The 21,154-nt window shown below is 43.4% G+C and overlaps 1 protein-coding gene across 2 annotated transcripts; it reads right to left on the bottom strand.

Moving 5' to 3' along the window:
- Positions 1–6,525: 6,525 nt before the first annotated feature.
- Positions 6,526–20,928, bottom strand: PDIA4 (protein disulfide isomerase family A member 4). 2 transcript variants are annotated; one of them, XM_052795349.1, is made up of 10 exons: positions 20,556–20,928; positions 14,836–15,004; positions 12,879–13,084; positions 12,077–12,215; positions 10,749–10,954; positions 9,915–10,073; positions 8,613–8,764; positions 8,057–8,216; positions 7,738–7,971; positions 6,526–7,190 (listed from the first exon to the last, which is right to left on the bottom strand). In XM_052795349.1, the coding sequence occupies exons 1-10, from the start codon at positions 20,662–20,664 to the stop codon at positions 6,775–6,777; spliced, it is 1,950 nt and encodes a 649-aa protein (XP_052651309.1). In that variant the 5' UTR covers positions 20,665–20,928; the 3' UTR covers positions 6,526–6,774. The 2 variants fall into 2 exon arrangements, with proteins under 2 accessions (XP_052651309.1, XP_052651319.1); XM_052795359.1 differs by having other exon boundaries at positions 8,057–8,213; positions 20,556–20,927.
- Positions 20,929–21,154: the final 226 nt, after the last annotated feature.

The following is a 21,154-nucleotide window of genomic DNA, read 5'->3' as shown; positions in this document are numbered from 1 at the left end:
TCTTCATACCATTCTACTTATTCTATGTCTGAGCTGATGCATTTCTCGGACTACATGTTTTCCCACATTTCTTGCACTTACATAATTATTGATCTGTATTTGCTAGTGGCATATATGGATGATTGGCTGTATTGCCTGGTACTGCCTGTTATTCATGGTTACATATGCATAGTGGTCTTCACACATTATCCTAATTTCCTCTTTCCTTTCCAAGCAGTAAGTTTTCCACCAATGAGTTAGGTCTGGTCTTTCAAAGTGCAGTGTTTCACAGCCAACAGGATGACTTGTTCCTTATATATCCATAGTTCAACAGGATCCCCTCGGGCTGAAGTTTTTAAGTACTGTATGTCTGATGAAGGTTGACCATTCCTACAATTCTCAGCACAACAGGCTGCATTGTTAGGAAATAAACCCCAAACAAACAAACACTGAATTGCTCCTACCACTGAAGCTGTTGTCACATCACTGTGATCAAAGTAAGACTTTTTGATCCTTACCTGTTCCTTTGGATAGCTTCCAGTATGAGGAAGTGCTGCCCTTACACGCACTGCTGTGCCCCTGTAGAAAACACCATGCTTCAAGGATCTCATTAATACTTGTGGTGCATCTTGGAAGTGAAAAGAATGAAAAACAAAGCCCAGTGTGACCTTTTTTTATTTAAAAGGTGACTTTTCTATTTCAAGAGTGGCTGGTTTGTCCAAATTGAACATTAAGGGTGATCTCAGAAAAAGAGAGGCAGGCAGATTAGTAAGGCCACTTACATTTCAATGGACTGGTTAGTACACCAATAAACACCTCTTGATTTGCATCTGCTATAGTTATGTGCTCTATTACTGCTCCTTCAGGCTCGTTGAAAGGATCTTGAACAAAGCTCAACCCACCTGACACTAGGCCCTCTGTGAAGATCTGCTGGTTGGGAAGAGCTACGGATTAATTAAGCCAGTGGAGTTTTACCGGCTATCCTTTAGTTGTTATATCATCTTGAGACTGTAAAAGACGAAAACCAACTCAAAGTACAAAAGACCCAAACCCCACATTAAAATACGTAACTGAAATCTACTGTCCAAAGGCACTAGCAAAACTAACACATGAAATATTTCACATGGCAAGTGAAGGCAAAACTGCCTTCCTTACTCAAAGCAGTACCACTTTCAAGAGGCATGTTCCATTTCCTGAATGCATTCTGTGGTTGAGAAATCAGTGCTAGTGTAGCAACAGCACTTAGAGTTGTGGAGCTTGTGTTGCATACTTTTTTTTAACAGCTGGATAGGTTAAATGTAAGTTATTAGGCTGAATATGGGAAACAAACAGCTAAAAACTTGTGGCCTGATATGTAAAGCAATCAGAATAGGTGAGCAAGTGGTCCTGTCTAGCCTTGATTTCTCTGACTTATGGAAATTTGAGTTATCTGCTTTTTTCTGAGCCCATCTTCTGCTGTATTTTCTTTTACTCTGCTTCTATCATTCTGAGAAGCAATTTACCAAGCTGTATTGCAGAACAATTCTCCCCTATTGCAAGGCAAAATGTACCAAGTTTCAGGAAGGCTACTATAACTTTGACAAAGCAAGTAGGAGGGCATTAATCAAGAGCAGGCTGACAAGCATCAGCTTTCACTACAAAGAAACAACTAGCTGTTCAAAACCCCAGCACATGGAAATCCATCAGAGTATTGGATTACTGATTGTAATAAGAGTTTTCTTTGCATGATTGGATTAAATATAGTTTTATCTCCTTTAGCTTTTTGTTAAACAAGACACACACAGCTTGGGAACTGAACAAACAGCTTTTCTGAAACTGAAACTTCCACCTTTCTAATGTAAGGATTCATGGTAATTCACAGAGCAAATCTCTTCCTTTCTATATTCAGAAATGAAACTAGAGAATGGCCATGTCCTTCCAGACCCAAGCAGTCTCACCCAGCCTCTACAGAGGCATGCTAATTTAGATTTCATTGTGTATACAGAGCTTGTCCAGACATTCAGGAATGGCGCATAAAGCAATGCTGCAAAGGGTCAGATAACAGCACAATGGCTTTATATAAAACCAGTTGTTCATGACAGAAAATCCAGCACTAACGTTAACATGACATCAGCCTGTGGCCTCTCAGAGCATGCACAGCGGTGTCTAAAGGAACCGGCTTCAGTGCAGAGCAACATCCAAAGTTAAAAGAAAAGAAGGTGACTTGTAAGCTCTGTGGGATTCTGGGCACAGATATCGAGACAGGTCACGCATACCAGGAAAACATTTCTCCTACCCATGGCTGCATGGCTTCATGAAACTTACCATGGGTCCAGGCAGGAAAAGAAGTAGTTGGTAATTAGGAGCCCTCCCCTGACAAATGCACTGCAGCAATGTGCAGCGATTCCTGCAACACCTCCATACTTCAAGCTGTGCGGCACTACTAGCTGAAGTCCCCAAAATGCCTGGCAACTGAGGCAAGATGCTACAGCATTTCAGTGCCTTCAGCTAGGATTGCTCACAGATCCCTGCTCTGCACTGATAAAGGGAGTTTTGCAACTTAAGCACAGCAAACCAAAGCCAAATTGCTCAATACAAGGCTCTGTACCAGTTTGACTAAATGGATTACATACTTGTTTGCACGGGGCTTGATAAACTCATTACCCCACATCAAGGGCTGAGCATACAGACTGCAAATACTCAATCCTCTGATCCTTGTCCATTTCCAATGCAGGCTCTGAGCAAAAAGCCTTCTGGAGCATGGACAGTTTGCAGTGGCTTCTCTTGCCTACCACAAAAAGAAAGGACACAGGTCTGACCACTACAGTTAATGCTACTTTCTGAAAAGCCTTTAACCTGTATGATAGATTCTTATTCACATTCTACTTTTCAGAAGCCTGTTTCCTCAGCACATAGCCTCATGTACAAGAGGACAAATAAACTTTGTGGAGTAGTCTCCAGCTCTGCAGTGCCTTGCTTGCTTGCTACCAGCCAAATCTTGGGCCATACCCAGGCATCACCATAATTAACAGTTTTGAAGTATAAAATTCTTTAGAGTAGAAACCAAGTAATAACCTCAATTGAAGAGAGACACGTCCCTCTACTGTTAACAAACTCTTCTAGTACCAAAAAAAGCTAGCACTTAATGCAGTATCAAGATCCCACAACAGTATTTACTGTCACCTTCATTGTCCTACAGACACAGTACAGACAAACTCACTCCTCAAGGAGCACCAGCTGTGCTAGAGTTGCTGCTTACCGTAGTCCTTGACCCTTCAGGGAAAGGAATTGGCCCTGAAGAAGTCTCAAGTCTGACTACTTAAAGATGTACTACAGTCGACAGAAAAATTTTTGTCTTCTAGAGGATGCACATGTAGGAGATATTTATACCAGGCCAAGCTCCTTGGAGCCTACCCAGGAACTGTTATTACTACACAAATCAGCCCTGTGCTGAAGCATAAACTGCAGGCTTTCTTCCACCTGGAACTATAATCAGAAATGATGCCATATGCTCATGCAGCTGTGGCTAAGAGTAAGTGAGGGGAGCTCCCTTGTCCTTCTGCACTGCATGCTTTTTTTATTTTCTTCTATAAGGGAACACAAAGGCTAATCAGCACCATGTAGGCAATACTTCAGTGGAGTTTAGGATGCCTAGGAAAGCATCCTAGTACACCAGAAAGGGAAAAGCAGACATGCATAATGCATTTAAATTCCAAAAGATGGTATGACCTGTTCCACTTAAAAAGCACCAATCACATTTCAGGTAGCGAGCTTTATCTCTCTACAGAGAGATAACAGACCTAATAATGTAGCCATCCCAGTGAGTTTCACAGAAAGTCGATGTGATGTTGATAGTGCACACAGCAGGGGACAGGATACTGGAGCTAAGGAAAGCAGTTTGCTTTCCACTATGACTTTGCCCAAAGTTGAGAGGCAACAGCATCCTCATCTTGCCGGGAACTGATCAAGATAAATATATCAATTATGAAGTGCAGATGCCAAGGTGTGTGGCACAGCCAAGGACTCACAGGAAATGCGGCCAGATGACGCTAGTATAAGGGTAGATCAAATCCTCATTCCCTCTACTGCTCATAACCTAAACCAATAACCTACTTGGGGTAAAGCAGCTCACAGTTGTCAGGAAACTAAGTGTATTCCTCCTCTTTAGTCAGCTCTGACTTAAGCACTGCTGCTCCAGAACAAAATTCAGGTCTTTGTTTACAGCCCTGAAGTAACTGTGTACCAGGCTGCCTCCACTTGTGGAGGCAAGGAAGAGAAAGATGGCAGGAACACTGTGTAAGCACACCTTGGACACTCCCCTGGGCCTTGTGCCCTTTATTGTCATAAGGGCTCCCAGCAGGCTGCAGAGGTTGCTTTCAACCCAGAGCGGTGTCAGGTCATGCTGGGAAGAAGAAGTCTGCAGAAACAGTACAGCATTGGCAATGACAATGTTAGTAAGTGAGCACTTGCAAGGAGAGGCAAGAAACTCTTATGCTCAACTTTAACACTTGCTGTCCCAAGAAGACTAGAGCTTCAGCCCTGACTGTAGTCCTCATCACCAATAGGGGACTTTTCACCCTCCCTTCCACATGTTCCATATTTATCCATATCCTCCTGTTGGTTAGACAACACCTGGTTTGGAATAAATCCCTATAAGCCTGCAACTAACTAATGAGCAGGAGTAGTTTAGTTCCCTGCAGTATTAAGCAAGGTATTTGCTTAGGTATAGAAACTGAACTACGTTTAAGAACTGGTTTAAAAAGTCTGTGCCTGCTTCTTTGAAGAATTGAATTGATCTTAACCAGCAGACAAGACAGAACTTGCTACTTGGCTTATGTATACTTTCTAAAGCCGAAAAAAGTCACCTCTAACATAAGCTCATGCTCAGCTAAATCTGATCTTGGTCCAGTTGCCTGCACAAGACATTTATCACAGATCATGGCCTTTGACGGCTCTACAGAAAAGCTGCAAACAGAAATGGCAAATGATGGGAAGATAATACACTTGGTAAGAGTCTTGTAGGTGAAATATTGCCTAAGCTTAACAGATATCTGTACGTTTAAGGACAGTGGAGACAAAGCCCTCTAATACCAAAGGAGATTTACAATGCCAGGGCCTGAAGTGAACAATCACACTGCTTTAACATAAAGCAGCAATGGAGATCTGATCCTGAAGAGTTGCTTAGCACTTCCCAGCTTTTGCTGATAAACAACAGGAGCTGAATAGCATTCAAGCACACCCCAGCACTCCGTGGAGATTTGATACTGTCCCCTTCATTTATAATCTGCTTGTGAGCTTTGTTCATTACCTTCAGCTAAATTGATAATTAACAGAAAGCCTTCATGCAGTCTCATACACTTCTGCAAGAATAATTCAATAGTCATGCTTTGCTGTGTAGGTTGCTAACAGTCAGTGAGGAACTGTTAAGGCAGCAGGGACACATGTGCCTTCAACAGGGACGCAAAGTGCAGTAGGAAAGGATAAGGATTATGTACCCCCTTGCAGGCCCTTTTGGGTCCTTGGACTATACTTTAACAGCTGCCTCCTGGACTTGGGTTTATCCTTGCTACATAGAAGACTGCATCTCCCCAGAAGAAAAAATATTGGGTGGTGGTTTTAGATTTGCACACCCTCCAAAAAGTTGAAAACTAATGCAACAAGGAAATACTGAAGGAAGACTGATGATATTGGTCTTTTGCAAGACAGAAAACAGTGCTGCTAGGAGAGAAGCACTACCCACAAAACGAAGTATGTATCAAAACTGCCTCAGTGACACTCAAGTTGAACACACTGTAGCATCACAGCTCTGAGAAGAGGCAGACAGTGCTTCTGGAGTATATGAGCCTGCCATCCTGACGTGGCCCATAAGTTTATGGGCATATCTAAACCAGGACATTCAAGATCAAAATCCACTTCTAAATGCACATACTCCCAAGTGGAGCACAGAGTAGATGCTATCATCCTTTGTACCTGCAGTAGCTGCCACAGGAATAAAGCCCATCAGAATATGTTTGCTTTCCCAAGGATGAATCACTACCAAACCTTCCCCTCTGCAGAAGGAAAGGAGATAGTAACACACAGATCCGATACCAGAATCCAAGCATTACCACCCACTAGATCCTCTTTCTGCCACACTCCAATTACTCAAAACATACTTGGGAAGACTAAGATATAAATGGGTCAAATATGGACTAGTAAAGAGACGTAAATTAGAAAAACTTGCTATTTTAGCATCACCCTCTCTACAGAGGGGCACAAAGCAAAAGCAAACAGGTCTAGAGCACATAGTAAATCACTGTGTCTTATCTCAGTTGGACTGAATAATTTGTCCACACTTTAGAAAACCTCCATTCTTACCCTCAGCAATGAATACAGTGATACAGTCACATGAATAGGTATACAGAAACATAACAGAAGAGAGACTGGCTCAAAACACTGCTCCCCCCAGTAACCATACCAACAAATAAGACAGAGAAATCTGTTTGGCAGAGGGATCTGGTTCTCTTTTTGGTAGTATCTTTTAACTTAAAAAATAGCTGCATTGGAGTCAAATAATCAAGCTCAAGATAGTCACAAAAAATAAAGGATGTATTTTTCTCCAAAGATCAAAACCATAACTAACATAAGACATTCATATCAGAGAAGTTCAGTGTCCAGAAAAACTCTTCTGCCATATAAAAAAAAGATACTGCAATTGCTTTACTGCTCAAGAATTTCCTTGCTCAAACTGCTTAATTCTTCTCTCATGAAGTTTTGTCAGTAACTTGCTTTTAACTACAACGTACAAACAATTTTTCGTCACAACCCTCATTTTATCTAAAGCTCTTCTTTTGTTCTGGAGAGTTTTGTTGCATGCTCCTCTATAAATTTGCTCAGCTGCTCTAAATCTCTGTCCCCGCCTTCAAATTTAATAGGATTGTTCTTCTTGTCCCTCGGAGCAAAGTAGATAGTGGGGAATCCCTCCACTTTGTAGCGGTCACTTGTCACGTCGTTGGCAGTAGCATCCATCTTGGCTATGACCAGATTTTTCTCATTCTTGTATTTTTTGCCTAGCTCAGTATACACTGGTTCTAGTTTCTTGCAGTGACCACACCATGGGGCATAGAACTCTATGAGAACATCATTCTTTGTATCCATTACTATGGTATCAAAAGTTTTACCCACTACCACTTTCACAGGCCCTTTGTTATTTTTTGGCACTGGCTGGGACTTCACAATAGGCTTCAGTTTTCCTAAAAGGAAGCACACACACCACTGTTAGAATACAGTAAGAGCAGTCCTTAAAATCTCCCCCAAGAAAGGGCAGAAGTACATCCTCCCACCAGGTAAAAGCATTACACCAGTAAATGAACTTACTTCTGCATGAAACATAGGCTAGTTTGCTGGTGACCTTTTAGCACAGTAACCTTGTGAAATATGGGCAACAATTTGTTTCACAATTCCCTAGAACCTTTCTCCCTCTTTTTATGGCTCTCCATCCACAATGTATTAGACAGTGATTTATTATACTAGTCCCAAATATGAATGATCAGCTCACACTTAAAAGCTGCAAGAACATTTCAGGCTTGCCAAACACGCTCAGTTTTAGAATATAGCTAGATGCCATAGCATAGTCCAAGCAACAAAGTTAATGAGAAAAGGGAAGAAACATCCAAAAGCTTTAAGCCAGAGCACTGTAATGTTGCACGTACGACTTCATTGTAGCCATTGCCTCAGGAAAAACTCTTGGAAGGGGAAACAAAGCAAATGGCTTAGAGAACTCTATTTTAGAATCTGTACCTTTTTTGAATGCCAGCACAAATTGCCTGAGTACATCAGAGTCAAACTCTTCTGGCTCCATGGCATATTTCTTGCCACCTTCATCCAGAATGGCGACATTGACATCCTCTCCACTCTCGAGCAGGCCCAAATCTTTTATTTCAGAAGAATAATCTTCCTCATCAGAAACAGCAAACACGTATTCAGGGAAGTCTTTGGCCACTTCCAGGACTTTGCCTCTCCAGTACTGTGTAGCTGAAAAACCGTAACACAATGCAATTAGTAATTTCTAGGCTTGCTTCCTCCCAAAGTGGAGGAATGGTAATCTTCACGAACTTACCAACACGATAGTCAAAACTAAAGTCTACAGAATAATAGATAACCACTAGAGGACGTTTAGCATATCTTTTAGCATCATTGGAAGGCTTGCGATGACCAACTAGAGGCAAAGTATGCTTTAGCACATGCTCTTTAATCTCCGATCCACCTGTAGAGTCCTGCTTAAAAAAATTGGGAAAAAAGTTCAGACAAATGGATTCAAGTGGCATTGCTGTTACACTACTGAAAACTAATATTCATGCATGCATGCATAAAGAAGAGGGTCATGTTATAAACAGTGCTGTCACCATATTCTTCAAATCCTTGAGCACTAAAGATAATTTAGTACTCTACCTTTAAACTGAATATTGTAATGGTAAATTATTATTTGAATACATAGCCTCTGGGTTAATTTCGTAATGCTTTCTCGAACAAACCAATACAATTTCAGGGGACAAACAGGTTGCCTCAAGTATCTAGTGGAGTACTTCCAACAGGAATATGCTAACTGCTCATATATACAAAGAAAGAGAACCTTCAATCCACACAAACTTTCTAGCTTTGGATCAGCTACTCACTTTAAGATCCAAAACATGCATCTTGGGCTCGTGCTTTGACTGAAATTTCTCTGGCTGCATGACAACCACTTTTCCTGGAGATGCTTTCAGTAGTTTTGCAATCTCGTTGCTGAAGGTGTGATGGAACTTGTAATCTTCTCTTAAACCATTAGCTGAAAAATTAAGGTTAGGGAGAAGGAAAAGTCATCAAGAAGTAAACTGACAGCCTCTGACTGAAATCTTGAGACTGCGCTGCAAGGAAACTCTCTTCCCATTCTCAATGGGACATGGAACAACCCAGAGTCTTGGGGAACAGCTCTTATCCAGGGGTGAGAAGCATGTGGAAATACATACAATTTGAGTAGCACTATTTGAATGCTGTTCAACAACCCTTCTACTTGATGAGTTATTCTACATATTCAAAAACCTTGAACTGCTTCCAAAACATGTACAGTAAAACAGCTATTTGTTTATCAGTCTCCTACCTCTTGGATTCCCCTCAAACAACAGAAAGTAGCACTGGAAAGGAACCCACAAAGTCACCTAGTCAATCTATTTTCTTTGGGGCAGCCTGGGAAACAGTTCTGTATCTTGCTATGCTGCAGCAACCAAGTCAGCTCCTAATCCAGCTATAAATGACGGCAGCCCCAGAAGCAGGCATAGCCAGGGGGAAAAGAATTGCCTGCACTGCTCTCAAGGCTCTGGCAGAAACCAAGAGTGGCTGCAAGTTCTCTGATCATGCGAGACACAGGGACTGATTAAAGGGACTGAGCAATTCAAGTGCTTAGCCTCTTCTGTGTGATAGCAAATATCGTTAACAAGACCGTCAATGTGTCACATCAAAGGGGTTTTTAAGAATAAACATCACCAGGAATGGTCTAAACTGATCCAGAGGTGGATGATGATTCTTTCTCCAGGCCCCCCTCACTAAACAAGTTTGGCAAAGCCCAGCCTCTGGAACTGTCAGAGATGAAACAAGCAATAGCAGATGGCAAAGCTAGCAAGGCTTTAAGCCAAGAAGTTGTGATTTGTTGCTCAGCTAGGAATTTTCCCTCCTCTCTAGTTCGCATGTTTTTAGGGACACAATACCAAGAGGAGGTGTCTCCTCTGACTAGCTGATACTTTAGTTATAGCCTCAAAATCTGGTGTGAACTCTTTTCTTGAGTACAACTGGAAGATCACCCTTCAATCTCCTTCCTCTTATTCCTCTCCAACCTCCCCCACTGAACTAAGAGCAGAAATAAAGGATCTCTCCATGCCCAAAGTCCTGGGCAGAATCTCAACAAAACATACCTTTCTTTAATATTTTAAAACATTGCTTACCTGCTTCCTGATAGAGCTGATAGGCTTTGTCATTCTCTCCACTAAAGACACCAATGATAATGACATCATCCCCATCTCTCAGAAATTCCTGTACCTGCTTGGTAGCCTGAATCTGTTTGGATGGAGGACCAGCCTGTTCAATCATGTAGTCAACAATACCTGTGAGACAAACCCACACCCAAAAAGTTTAGAACATTTATTAAACTGAAAGATTCAGGCATTCCCTCTACAACATTAATACCACATTTCCTGTGGACACCTTTCTTTCTGTGCAGCCCTCCCACAATAACTTAAAGATCAAATCAGCAAGACCTCAGTCCAAGTTTTTAAGCTGCAGTTCTGGCTATTCTCTTTCAAGTTGGTTTCAGAAGAGGTGACCAAGCATGAATTCCATGGATATCAGCTGATCTTTCAAGTAACTCTCCTTTCTGAAATTCTAGACCCTACCCTGTCCCCTGAACCTGCTATGAGCCAAAGTTCTACTTGGATAGTCTTAAGACTTCTCTCTTATTAAAACCTAATATTGAGCACTTTGCCGGCCGTTATGGTGCATTCCAGTGCAATTAAAGGCTGCCCATTTACTCATAATGCCACTGCTTCACCATGTGTATTTAACTGGCTTTATATTAAAAGGAGCTTATAGTACCACCATAAGATGTTATAAAGATTAGAGACAAATTTATACTGCTGGCCCACATAGCTACGAGAGCACAGTTTTTCAGGTTTCCCCAACTACCATTGCTATGATGTTAACAAGTCTGCAAATTCTATAGATACGTCAAAACATTTGTGGTCAAGCCCTCAGAAAATAAGAAAAAGCAGAAGTTGCAGTACCGTATTTTTCCCGTGGACCATTGTAGTCATAAGGTTTGCCCTTGCGGAATATTTTCAGAGTTGGGTAGCCAGTAACATCAAACTTCTTTGCAAGCTCAGTTTCAGCAGTAGCATCGACTTTAGCCAGGGGAATAGGAGGTGTGCGCTTGCTGAGCTCTTGGGCAGCCTTCTCATATTCTGGAGCAAGCCTTTTGCAGTGTCCACACCTAGGGAAGGAGAGGGGAGCGCAGTTTTTACAAGCCACGAGTCCTGCTAGGTACCTTCTACCTCTGAAGTTGTCCTGGTTTCAGCTGGGATAGAGTTAACTGTCTTCCTAGTAGCTGGTACGGTGCTATGTTTTGAGTTCAGTATGCGAAGAATGTTGATAACACACTGATGTTTTCAGTTGTTGCTCAGTAGTGTTTAGACTAAAGTCAAGGATTTTTCAGCTTCTCATGCCCAGCCAGCGAGAAAAGCTGGAGGGGCACAAGAAGTTGGCGCAGGACACAGCCAGGGCACCTGACCCAAACTGGCCAACGGTGTATTCCGTACCATGTGACATCCCATCTAGTATAGGAACAGGGAAGTGGGGGCGGGGAATCGCCGCTCGGGGACTAGCTGGGTGTCAGTCAGCGGGTGGTGAGCAATTGCACTGCGCATCATTTGTACATTCCAATCCTTTCATTATTACTGTTGTCATTTTATTAGTGTTATCATTATCATTATTAGTTTCTTCTTTTCTGTTCTATTAAACCGTTCTTATCTCAACCCATGGGTTTTGCTTCTTTTCCCGATTTTCTCCCCCATCCCACTGGGTGGGGGGGGGGGGGAGTGAGTGAGCGGCTGCATGGTGTTTAGTTGCTGGCTGGGGTTAAACCGTGACAGAAGTGGAAGAGTTAAGTCTTCCAGAATGCAGAAAGTAGAAATGGGGTTATTCAATCTACAAAGGACACTTCAGTCTAGGAAGACTTGACTCTCCAACCTGAAGCTAGACTCTGTGTCTGGCCCCACATTACCATAGGTAGTTTCATTTTTAAGAGGCGATTTTAAAACTAAGGATCAGCTTCCTTTGGTTTTCAGTACCTCCCAACGTATTCCCAAATTAGTAAATAAGGAGAATCTTCAGTGAGGTTTTGGAGACCACCCCTTGCTGAGACACAGATCCAGTCTAGTCTTCAAGTGATTTGTAATGCAATCCTAGGTCCAGATTAGAACCAAGGTACACCAGAGCTACACACCGCCACACAAGGCAAGCCTCTTTGAAAGAGGCATAACAACAGAAAACAGGTCACCAAGCATTTTCAGGCCGGCTGTGCTAGGAAAGTACAGGTGACTGCCTTCTTGCTTACCATGGGGCATAGAACTCCACCAGGATTATGTCAGCACCATTCACAATGTCGTCAAAATTATCCTGGGTCAATACCAGCGTAGCATCTGGTGGAGGGGTCCAACTGGGGTCTGAAACCTCCTTGACTTTGGCCACAATTGCTGAAATACAGTTCAAGAGCCCAATTAGCAAGTTTGCATTATCATACAATAGCATAATCAAATGCAAGAGTTGGTATCAAGAATTTAAAGTCAGAGTGGCACATATGGTCTTGGACCAAAGCTTACACAAGAACACTTTCAAAGGGCAAATCAAGCTCCTTTATGCTTTACTTCATTGTTGATATTGCCAAGAAGGTCTTCTCTTCACCCCATAGAGCATCTTACTTATGCAGAGCACAGATCTGTACTTTGCAGCACTGTAGCACATTAATTCCATCTCAAAACAGACAGAAAAGGTAGTTTTTCCCCTCTGACTGAAGCTGGACACATTCATTAAGCCAAAAAAAGTGTTTTTATATACAATCAATGTATAGTTCAGATGTTTCTTATTAGCTGATCCTTCAGCAAGCACGAGACTACCTCCTCTTCTAGTCAAGTCATACTTCTAGAAACCTTCCATCAGTAACAGCACTACCCACTAACTGCAAAATTGTCCTCTAGCATTCAGCCAATTGAGAAGACAGGCAACATTTCAGCCTTCATGATACTATTCTGATTAAGATAAAGTAACTTGATGAAGTCCTTCAAAATAGTCACATAAAAAAGCAAGACCATATACTTCTTTTGCTTTCTTACAGATAATTGCAAAGGACTGGCGCTTACCATCTTCCGTCCGAGAACCATCATAGTCAACAGGTTGGCCTTTTTTCAGGATTTTGATGGTTGGGTAGCCACTGACATCAAAACGACTTGCTAGCGAAGTGGCTGCAGTAGCATCTATTTTGGCAACTGGAATAGGAGGGTCATTTTCCTTCAGAGTTTTGGCTATCTTTTCATATTCAGGAGCAAACTGCTTGCAATGCCCACACCTGTCAGAGGAAGACACAAGTAGATACATAAATGCACGACAGACCCATATGGGTATTTTGCCACTCTGCATTTCCAGGATGCCTTCTGACAGATGCTCGCAACATCAACATAAAGATGTTTGTCTTGCTATGTTTTCAGATAATGGAGAGACAGAGAGTAACTGTAGCTAATGTGCTTTTTGTTCAAATCCCAACTTTTTTTTTTATTTTCATTCAACAGGCAAAACATTTCCATGTGTGTTTTACAAAGCCATTGTAAAAAAAAAATTAACAATTGCTTTTACAAAAAAATTGCAAACCTCGTACTATGCCTCTCCTTCCTCCCTGCCACCCCCAAATATGGTCTCTGTTCAAACTTCAGCTTCTCCCTAATCTAGGTTCGTCTTCTCTACCTAGCACCCTAAATTGAACTAAAGAGGAAAATGAACCAGTATTTAAGTTGGCCTAATGAAATCTCACACCCACCACAGTATCACAGAACCTGCTCTCTCTCTGGCCACACCAGAACTCTTTGGGAAGAGCAGAGGCTCCTGCTGCAAAAGCTGGCATGTCAGAGGATACAAGCGTAAGAAAAGCTGAATATAGCTTGACAAGCTGAAGACAAAACCAGGAAAATGAAAAAAACAAGAGGCAATGTAGTGTATAGCAGATAGTCTGTACTCTTTAGCCTCTCAACTGGCAGGAGGGAGAGTAGAAAAAAAAGAAAAGAGGTGTTGTCTGCAATGACCACACATCCCTCTGCTCAGATAAATTAAGCTTCATGTTCAGTTTTCATGCAGGCTAACTACAACTGCAGAAATATTACCTACAGCCAAGCAGGGATGGGATAAGAGTGGCACTAGTTAAAATGCAACTCCACTTCAAGCAAGATTGTATTCCCCCCCTCTATTAAAAGACTAGAAAAGGACAAATGAGTAAGTCGTCTCTATATAACTAAGCCACAAAGAAAAAGAGGTTCTGACTGCAACACTAACTCGGCAACTTGACTGCAAATATATTCTACTCTTGTTTTCCCCCACTAACCATCCCTATTATTTTTGTCCATAAGAATGCAAGAGAAGATACACTCTGGACGAAATTCTTTGTCTCAGTTATATGCAGGTAAATCCATTGTAGCTCCCCTGAGCACACTAGTATTACTGCGTACCCTGGTATGCCAGCAGAATTATCATGATCAGGTAGATGTATAAGACACTGTTTAAACTGATAATACGAACAAGCTACATCCTTACACCAACCCTCTGGCAAGGACAGAGATTTGAACTTGACAAGGAAAACCTTGTAGCAATTCCCCTGCTAGGGAAGTCTCCTCCATCTAGATGAGGAAGTGCACAAGTTCTCAGTGGGTCAGTACAAGGACACAGTAGCAGGCTGTGAGACCATACTGCATGACTTTTCTGGGCCTCACTAGGACCATTTCTGTTGCCTCACAGGCACAGAGCAGGGATGGAACCAGGGCTATGGTTCCCTTGGCATGGGATCCCTCAGCATGACCCACATCTGTGGGGAAAGAGCAGGCTGTTGTCCATCACGTGGTACAGGGGCAGGGAAAAGGGTACCTCCACACCACCAGAACCGTCTCCTACCCTGGACTATGGCAGAGTCCAGTGCTTCTCCTGCAGGCAAGCTACTCCTATGTCATCTTTAAAATTGCAACCCAAGTTCATTTTTTAGGAGTGTGTCCTGTCAGACAAGCTCCTGACAGCCACTCTGTCCTGCACCTAAGGTGGTACTGCAGGCTGTGAACCCACCATGGTGCATAGAACTCCAACAGCACAGTGTCCTTGTCTGCAGTAAAGGTGTCAAAGTTTGCATCATTCAAGACTAATACACCATTTTCTTCTTTAACTCCAGAATCATCATCATCATCGTCATCATCGTCATCATCACTGTCGTTGTCAGCTTCTTTTGTAACAGATTCTGGAAAAGTAAAAGTGCAATATGGATTAGATTGTGTCAAGTTGAACATTAAAATAACATTACCAGGTTAAAGTTGTATTAAGTATACCCTGGGGTTAAAAAAGTATCAACACTGGTTAGTTCCTGCTCCACATACAATGACGGCTACCTCAGTATGCTAAGAGCTTGGACTCAGGTGTTTGACCATTTAATTTTTGTCCACACTACACCAGCTAACAATACAAATATTTCAGTAAAGTGTCAACATTTATTTTGCCCTTCAGGGCAAACTAACAAAATGGACACAAGAATTAATGCATACAGACCTATGTGAGAGTCACTACCAAGGTATGTTATGTTTGGTATCTTGTTGAAATGTGGGAAGTGAGACATGTTTTGTTGGGCAAGAAGGGCACACAGATGATACCTGAATTCAAACAGAAGCCCTCAATAATGCAGGAAACCAGCTGTCCTTCAAGTGCAGCAACTTGCTGCTGGAAAAATTAGGTGTCTTGCACCAAAAAAGCAGATGTTATCTGTCCTCAATGCTTCCCTTGTACCCTTACTCACCACACCTGTAACACCACAACTACTATGCTCTGCCTGTCTGAATGTCTAAAACAGACAGGCTTGCTATAAACTCAAATGCTATCATTTTGCTACTACTTAGGTGGTTTAGAGGCAGCACTTCAAAATTATGCTTCTGTTCCTGACTCTTCATTCCCACCCCTGCCACCTCAATATATCTTGCTTTCAGTTACAGTGATGTTTCAGGTCTGCAATTCATTGAAGAGGCTTTCCATTCACAGGAGCATCATTCTGCTCTGGATCAGCAACAGACTGCAGAGCGAGTGTAAAATCAAATAAGTGACTGTCACAGAAGTCTCATGAAAACCCACTCCTATGCACTTGGCAGATGCAAGGTACTCTTCTAAAATAAATGGAGTGAAAACTTCTTTCAAAGAACTTTTGAGGAGGCCTTTGATTTAAGGAGACCAAAACCACTGGTCCAGAACAGGCATTTCAAGGAGAAAGCAGATTTGCTAAATTACCTAATCAAAGTCAGCACATGAAATTTGAAGCCAGGACATTTCAACTGGTTCAATCTTTGTTGGCTTGGGATTTGAGATGGTTTCTTTGATATTTGATCTTTCACATGTTCCTTTAAACTTTTTTTTTTAAATTGCTATCATTTGAGGCAAACAGACCTTCCCAAATTACTTTAAAGGAATTTCAATCACAGAACAAGTAATGAAAATACCTCATCCCAAATGATAAAGGTGCAACAATGACGCTAAGGCCCCTTCTACCACTGGGAGTCCCAGGATTGGGGGGGAGAAGAAAAAGATTAAGGTTTCTTGTTCAAAACTATTCTCTATTTAACTTTAACTGGCTTTTCACTAGGCTAACAGGAGTTACTGCAGTAGGACAGCAAATCATGTACCTGTAAGTTACTTATTCAGGACAAGAATTCTGACAATACTCTGATTTCACCTGGAATTTGAAAGTTAATAATGACAAATATGTAGTATCCAGGTATGAAAAAGTAAAAAAAACCCAAACCTCACTATTATCAGACCAATTGCAGACCATAGGAACAAGCTCACAGTAGACAAAATGATGCCATTAAATTGTAATAGCTATTTTTCTGTTAGAAGAAGGTATTAAAAAAATAAGCCTATATGCTCTTAGAAAACAATATGTCCTCCTGGAGAAAAAGCATTAATTTTAATTAGAACCCAACTTTACACACCACCAAAATATTAAAGCTTCTGACAAGGGGACAGATCACAGGAGATCATTTATCACACAACAGTAGTCACCTGGATTAAGTTTCTTCAACAATTACTACTGTTTCATCTGATCTAAGAAGCAGCTAAAAGCACTATTTGCAAGTGGACAATGCCTCCTGTGTTGCTGCCTCTGAGCACTTGCAGTGAAAGGGCTGAACTGTCAAACTCCCCTGAACTAAATCTACAACAGTCACGTACCTACAGGACTGCCCTGGTGAAAAAGCTAGTTTTCAGGGGATTTCAGCAGTCAAAACTTCTGCTCACATGCGTGCCCAGCAGTTTTGAGAGCTATGTTTCACTGCAGGGCATTCATGGTTGGTCTGTACCTGAATTGCCAGCAAGTTGCACAATGCCCATTTCTCTTCCAAGCAAATCACTTCAGATTTGATTTTTCCTGACAGAAAGGAATTTGAGCAAAACTAGCTGACCAGTTCTGCTCATGCATCTCTGAAACTAACCACCAGGTTAGGACTCTCATTCCTGCTTACTATGCTAACTACCCACCCCCAACAGAGAAAAAGACCACCGTAGCTACTGTGGCATAGGCTCATGGTGTAGAAAGCTGAGAACAAAGCACCACTTACAAAAACATCCTGCACGAGTGGAAAATGTTACCATCAGATCTAACATCGATCACTGAAATAATTTTGTATCTTTCCCTGCAAGTGTCTGTATAGCCTGCCAACATAAAACTCCTTGACAATGATACATTGTCACGGGCATTATACACATCGACTTCCTCCTTCCTCCACCTCAGAGACCAAAGCAGGACAGTAGCACAAACAGCAGGACTCCAGTTTCTCCCAATTGGCTTAAGGAGGGCATGCATTTTCCCCCCTCCCCAAAAAGTTAACCTATAAATTGGTCCTTAAGAGTGCAAATCAACCTCTGTTGTCTCCAGCTTCACCGATACCTAGGGTTATCATACCTACCCCTAAGGTCCCCTTTAGTGTTGGGACTGTAAGACCTGCTTCAAGGACCTGACCAAGTGTGGGAGAAGTAAGCAGGACTTTTTTCATTAAGAACAAGAAACTTCCCTCTGCATTAACGATTTACAATTTAAAGAGAACAGATACAGAATGAGTCTAACTGTGACACCTGAAATGATGGAAGTAGCTAATAATATTTGCTCAAGACAGCTCACAAAAATAAAATAGCTGCACCCAAACCTGAAGTGTCTTTGTTTCTTAAAGCTAGTTGCAAAGCAGATGGACAAACAAACAAGTGACAGCTGTGGCTAAAACCTGCCCTCCAGTAAAATATGGACCACTCCCTTTTACTCCAACAAAGCATTTCCACAAATTGCAATGCATTACTACACAAGTCAAAAACCATGATGAAGATGGCACTCATTTTAAGACTTCAGGTACATGATGCTGGCTGGCAGGCCTTCTTCAGCATGACAGCTACTCTAACCGAAATTAATTCTTACAGTAACTTCACTGAACTTGAACATCTACACTAACTTCAGCGTTTATTGGAAGTCTGGTCTAGTAACTTTTTCTTAAGTGGGGTGAATCCCGTATGAAAAAGCTGCATCCAGACATTAATGACTTCAGGATTCTGCCTGAAAGTTTCCTTTTGGGGAGGGCACTGCATTGTCTGTTCCCCCATTGGATGAACTCAGTTTTCAGAAACTCAGAAGTCAAGACTCATGATCTGTTGCCAGGGCATTCAAAAGCTTTTTCATGAAAGCAGTCTTCCTTGATCTTTTCTGTAGTGGATCCTCTACATGATCCCTCCTTTTCCTTCATCAGGATGCAACGGTCATGATCTAGGCTAACCTCGCCGTTGCTCACAGCCTCATATTTGCCTCACTGCCCTAGTCAAACTTCACTTCCAAAACCATACAGTGGAACAAGCCTGGTTTAATCTGAATTTTTCATCTCCTGAACACTCATTTTACATAAAGTTACTTGCTTGTCGCAAAGTAAATTTATTCCACTTCATACAGGTCTGCATTTCAAGGGCAAAAATGGAAATCCCTAACTACATGCATTTTTAAAGCAAAGGCTTTGTAAAGCCTGGTTCATGATTTATATACAATTTTGTGATACACAATAGAAATTGGAAAATTACTTGAGTAGTTGTCCTGGTTTCAGCTGGGATAGAGTTAATTGTCTTCCTAGTAGCTGGTATAGTGCTATGTTTTTGAGTTAGGTATGAGAAGAATGTTGATAACACACTGATGTTTTCAGTTGTTGCTAAGTAGTGTTTAGACTAAGTCAAGGATTTCTCAGCTTCTCATGCCCAGCTAGCAAGAAGGCTGGAGGGGCACAAGAAGCTGGGAGGGGACAGAGCCAGGGCAGCTGATCCAAACTGGCCAAAGGGGTATTCCATACCATGTGGTGTCATGTCTAGCATATAAACTGGGGGGAGTCAGGGTGGGGGGGATTGTGACTCAGGGACTAACTGGGCCCAACTGTCTCCCCCATCCCACTGGGTGGGGGGGAGTCAGTGAGCAGCTGCGTGGTGCTTAGTTGCTGGCTGGGGTTAAACCACGACAGTTGTGCAACGGATTAGTGTTCAACCTGTACGCAGGAGGAAATAGTTCCATCCCTGTGCATCTGTGATCCTGAGAACTCATATAATGAGAACAGCACCCATAGGAAATACCGATGAGAGCCTGGCCCACAAGAAGCTGAACTACTGCTGTCAGCCACAGGACCCAGGCTTCATTGTAACATCACAGGTGTTACTTCATCCTTTGAAGGTAGTAGGGGAAAACAGTACTAGGCTTGGTCACATGCTACAAAGCAACGATAACCAACTTTTCTAGCTAAAAGCAGAGAAACAGACATAATACAGAATATTCCTGTGAAGCTTTTTTTTTTTAATTCTAAGCTGAAATATGTGTATCTGCTTACTGCAGATGCTATGTCCTATAAAAAAGAAAAATCTCTTGATCCTTATCCTACAGATCATACAGTTGGTCACACAGATAAGGTTCCCAACATAAAATACATTTCTTCAAGTTTCAGTGCCTGTTCACTGAGCAAGAATTTGCAAGACAGGAGTTCAGGAGGTCATCCATAATCCTGTCTCCCTGAATGCCCTCTAATACTTAACATACAGCAGTGTTAATGTAGGAAATATGAAAGGTGTCGGATTTCTCAAAATCCATGTGAAAGATGCTTAAAACCAAAAAAGAAGCACCTTCAAATGCCTGCCTCCTACGTACAGGTGCTAAACTTAGTAAGTCAGAGCAGCTTCTTTTCAGCCGATTTTGGAAAGGAGAAGATGAGCATCAGTTAAATTCAAAGACAATAGGAAGAAACACCAAGAAACAAGCAACACGCAGCCTTCCTTCTGGGAAAAGAATAAACAATCAGTTCGAAAAAGACGGAATACAGAGATGCCCCGAATTAAGGGCTAAGGAAAAGAGTGCTCCGTCGGATAATAAAATTGCAAATTTACCGGTAATTTATAAGTCGGTAATTGCCGACACGGCTAATTGCTAGCTTTTAATTCCGCGTTTAGAAGAGGCGATGCTGACCTGCCGCACGGCAAAGGAGAAGCGAACAGCGTTCCGACAAGCAGGCTCTCCGAGACACCGGCGCCTTCACGGAGCGGGAACAGCTCCCTACCTCCGCCGCCTCAGCCCACAGGCCTGCGGGGAGCAGCCGGCCGCGGCCCGGCGCCTCGCGGCGGGGGGGGGGCGGGGCAGGCCGCGCACCGGCGGCCGAGGCACCCACGCGCCCAACGGTCGACGCCGCCGGTCTGCTCCCTACCTCGCCCGCGCGCAGCCCGCCCCCTGCCCCCCGCACGCACTCACTCACCTCCGTCGTCGTCCTCCTCCTCCTCCTCGGCCGCCGCGCCCCGCGCCAGGAGGGCGATCTGGGCCAGCCCCAGCAGCAGCACCAGCACCCACAGCCCTCTCGGCCTCATCCCGCCGCCCGCCGCTCCTCAGCCCGGTCCGCTCTGCGCCGGCCCGCCGTGCCCCCTTGCCTGGCTGCCGCCCTGCGACGCGACGCGGCGCGGCCGCCGATCGCCTCACGCGCCCCTCCGAAGCGGCTCCGCCGCGCAAGGCCAGGGCGCGCGCCACGAACGGCTCGAGAGCGGCGTCCCCGGCGCCCCCGCCCAGCAGCCGCAACCGCTTCGCCGCGGCGGGAGACAAGCGCGACCGACCGAAGCGGGGAGCGCACACGGCTCCGTGCGCAAAACTAGACGCCTGCTCTGAGGTGCCTCTCCCGCATTGGCTGCCGGGGCTCCACCAACCGCCGGCTGCCACGCGTCTCTAGGCGCAGCCGCCCTGGGAGAGGGGGGAGAGCTGGCGAGGCGGAAGGGAGGCGGGGCTCCCGCCCCCAAGGACGAGAAGCCACATCGCCCTTCGGGATTGGCGGGCTGCCGCCAGGGGGCGGGCGCAAGGCGGGGCGGG

The sequence above is a fragment of the Harpia harpyja genome, chromosome 1 (assembly GCF_026419915.1).
Source record: "Harpia harpyja isolate bHarHar1 chromosome 1, bHarHar1 primary haplotype, whole genome shotgun sequence".
Taxonomy (NCBI): Eukaryota; Metazoa; Chordata; class Aves; order Accipitriformes; family Accipitridae; genus Harpia; species Harpia harpyja.
This window is presented reverse-complemented; position numbering and strand designations above follow the sequence as displayed.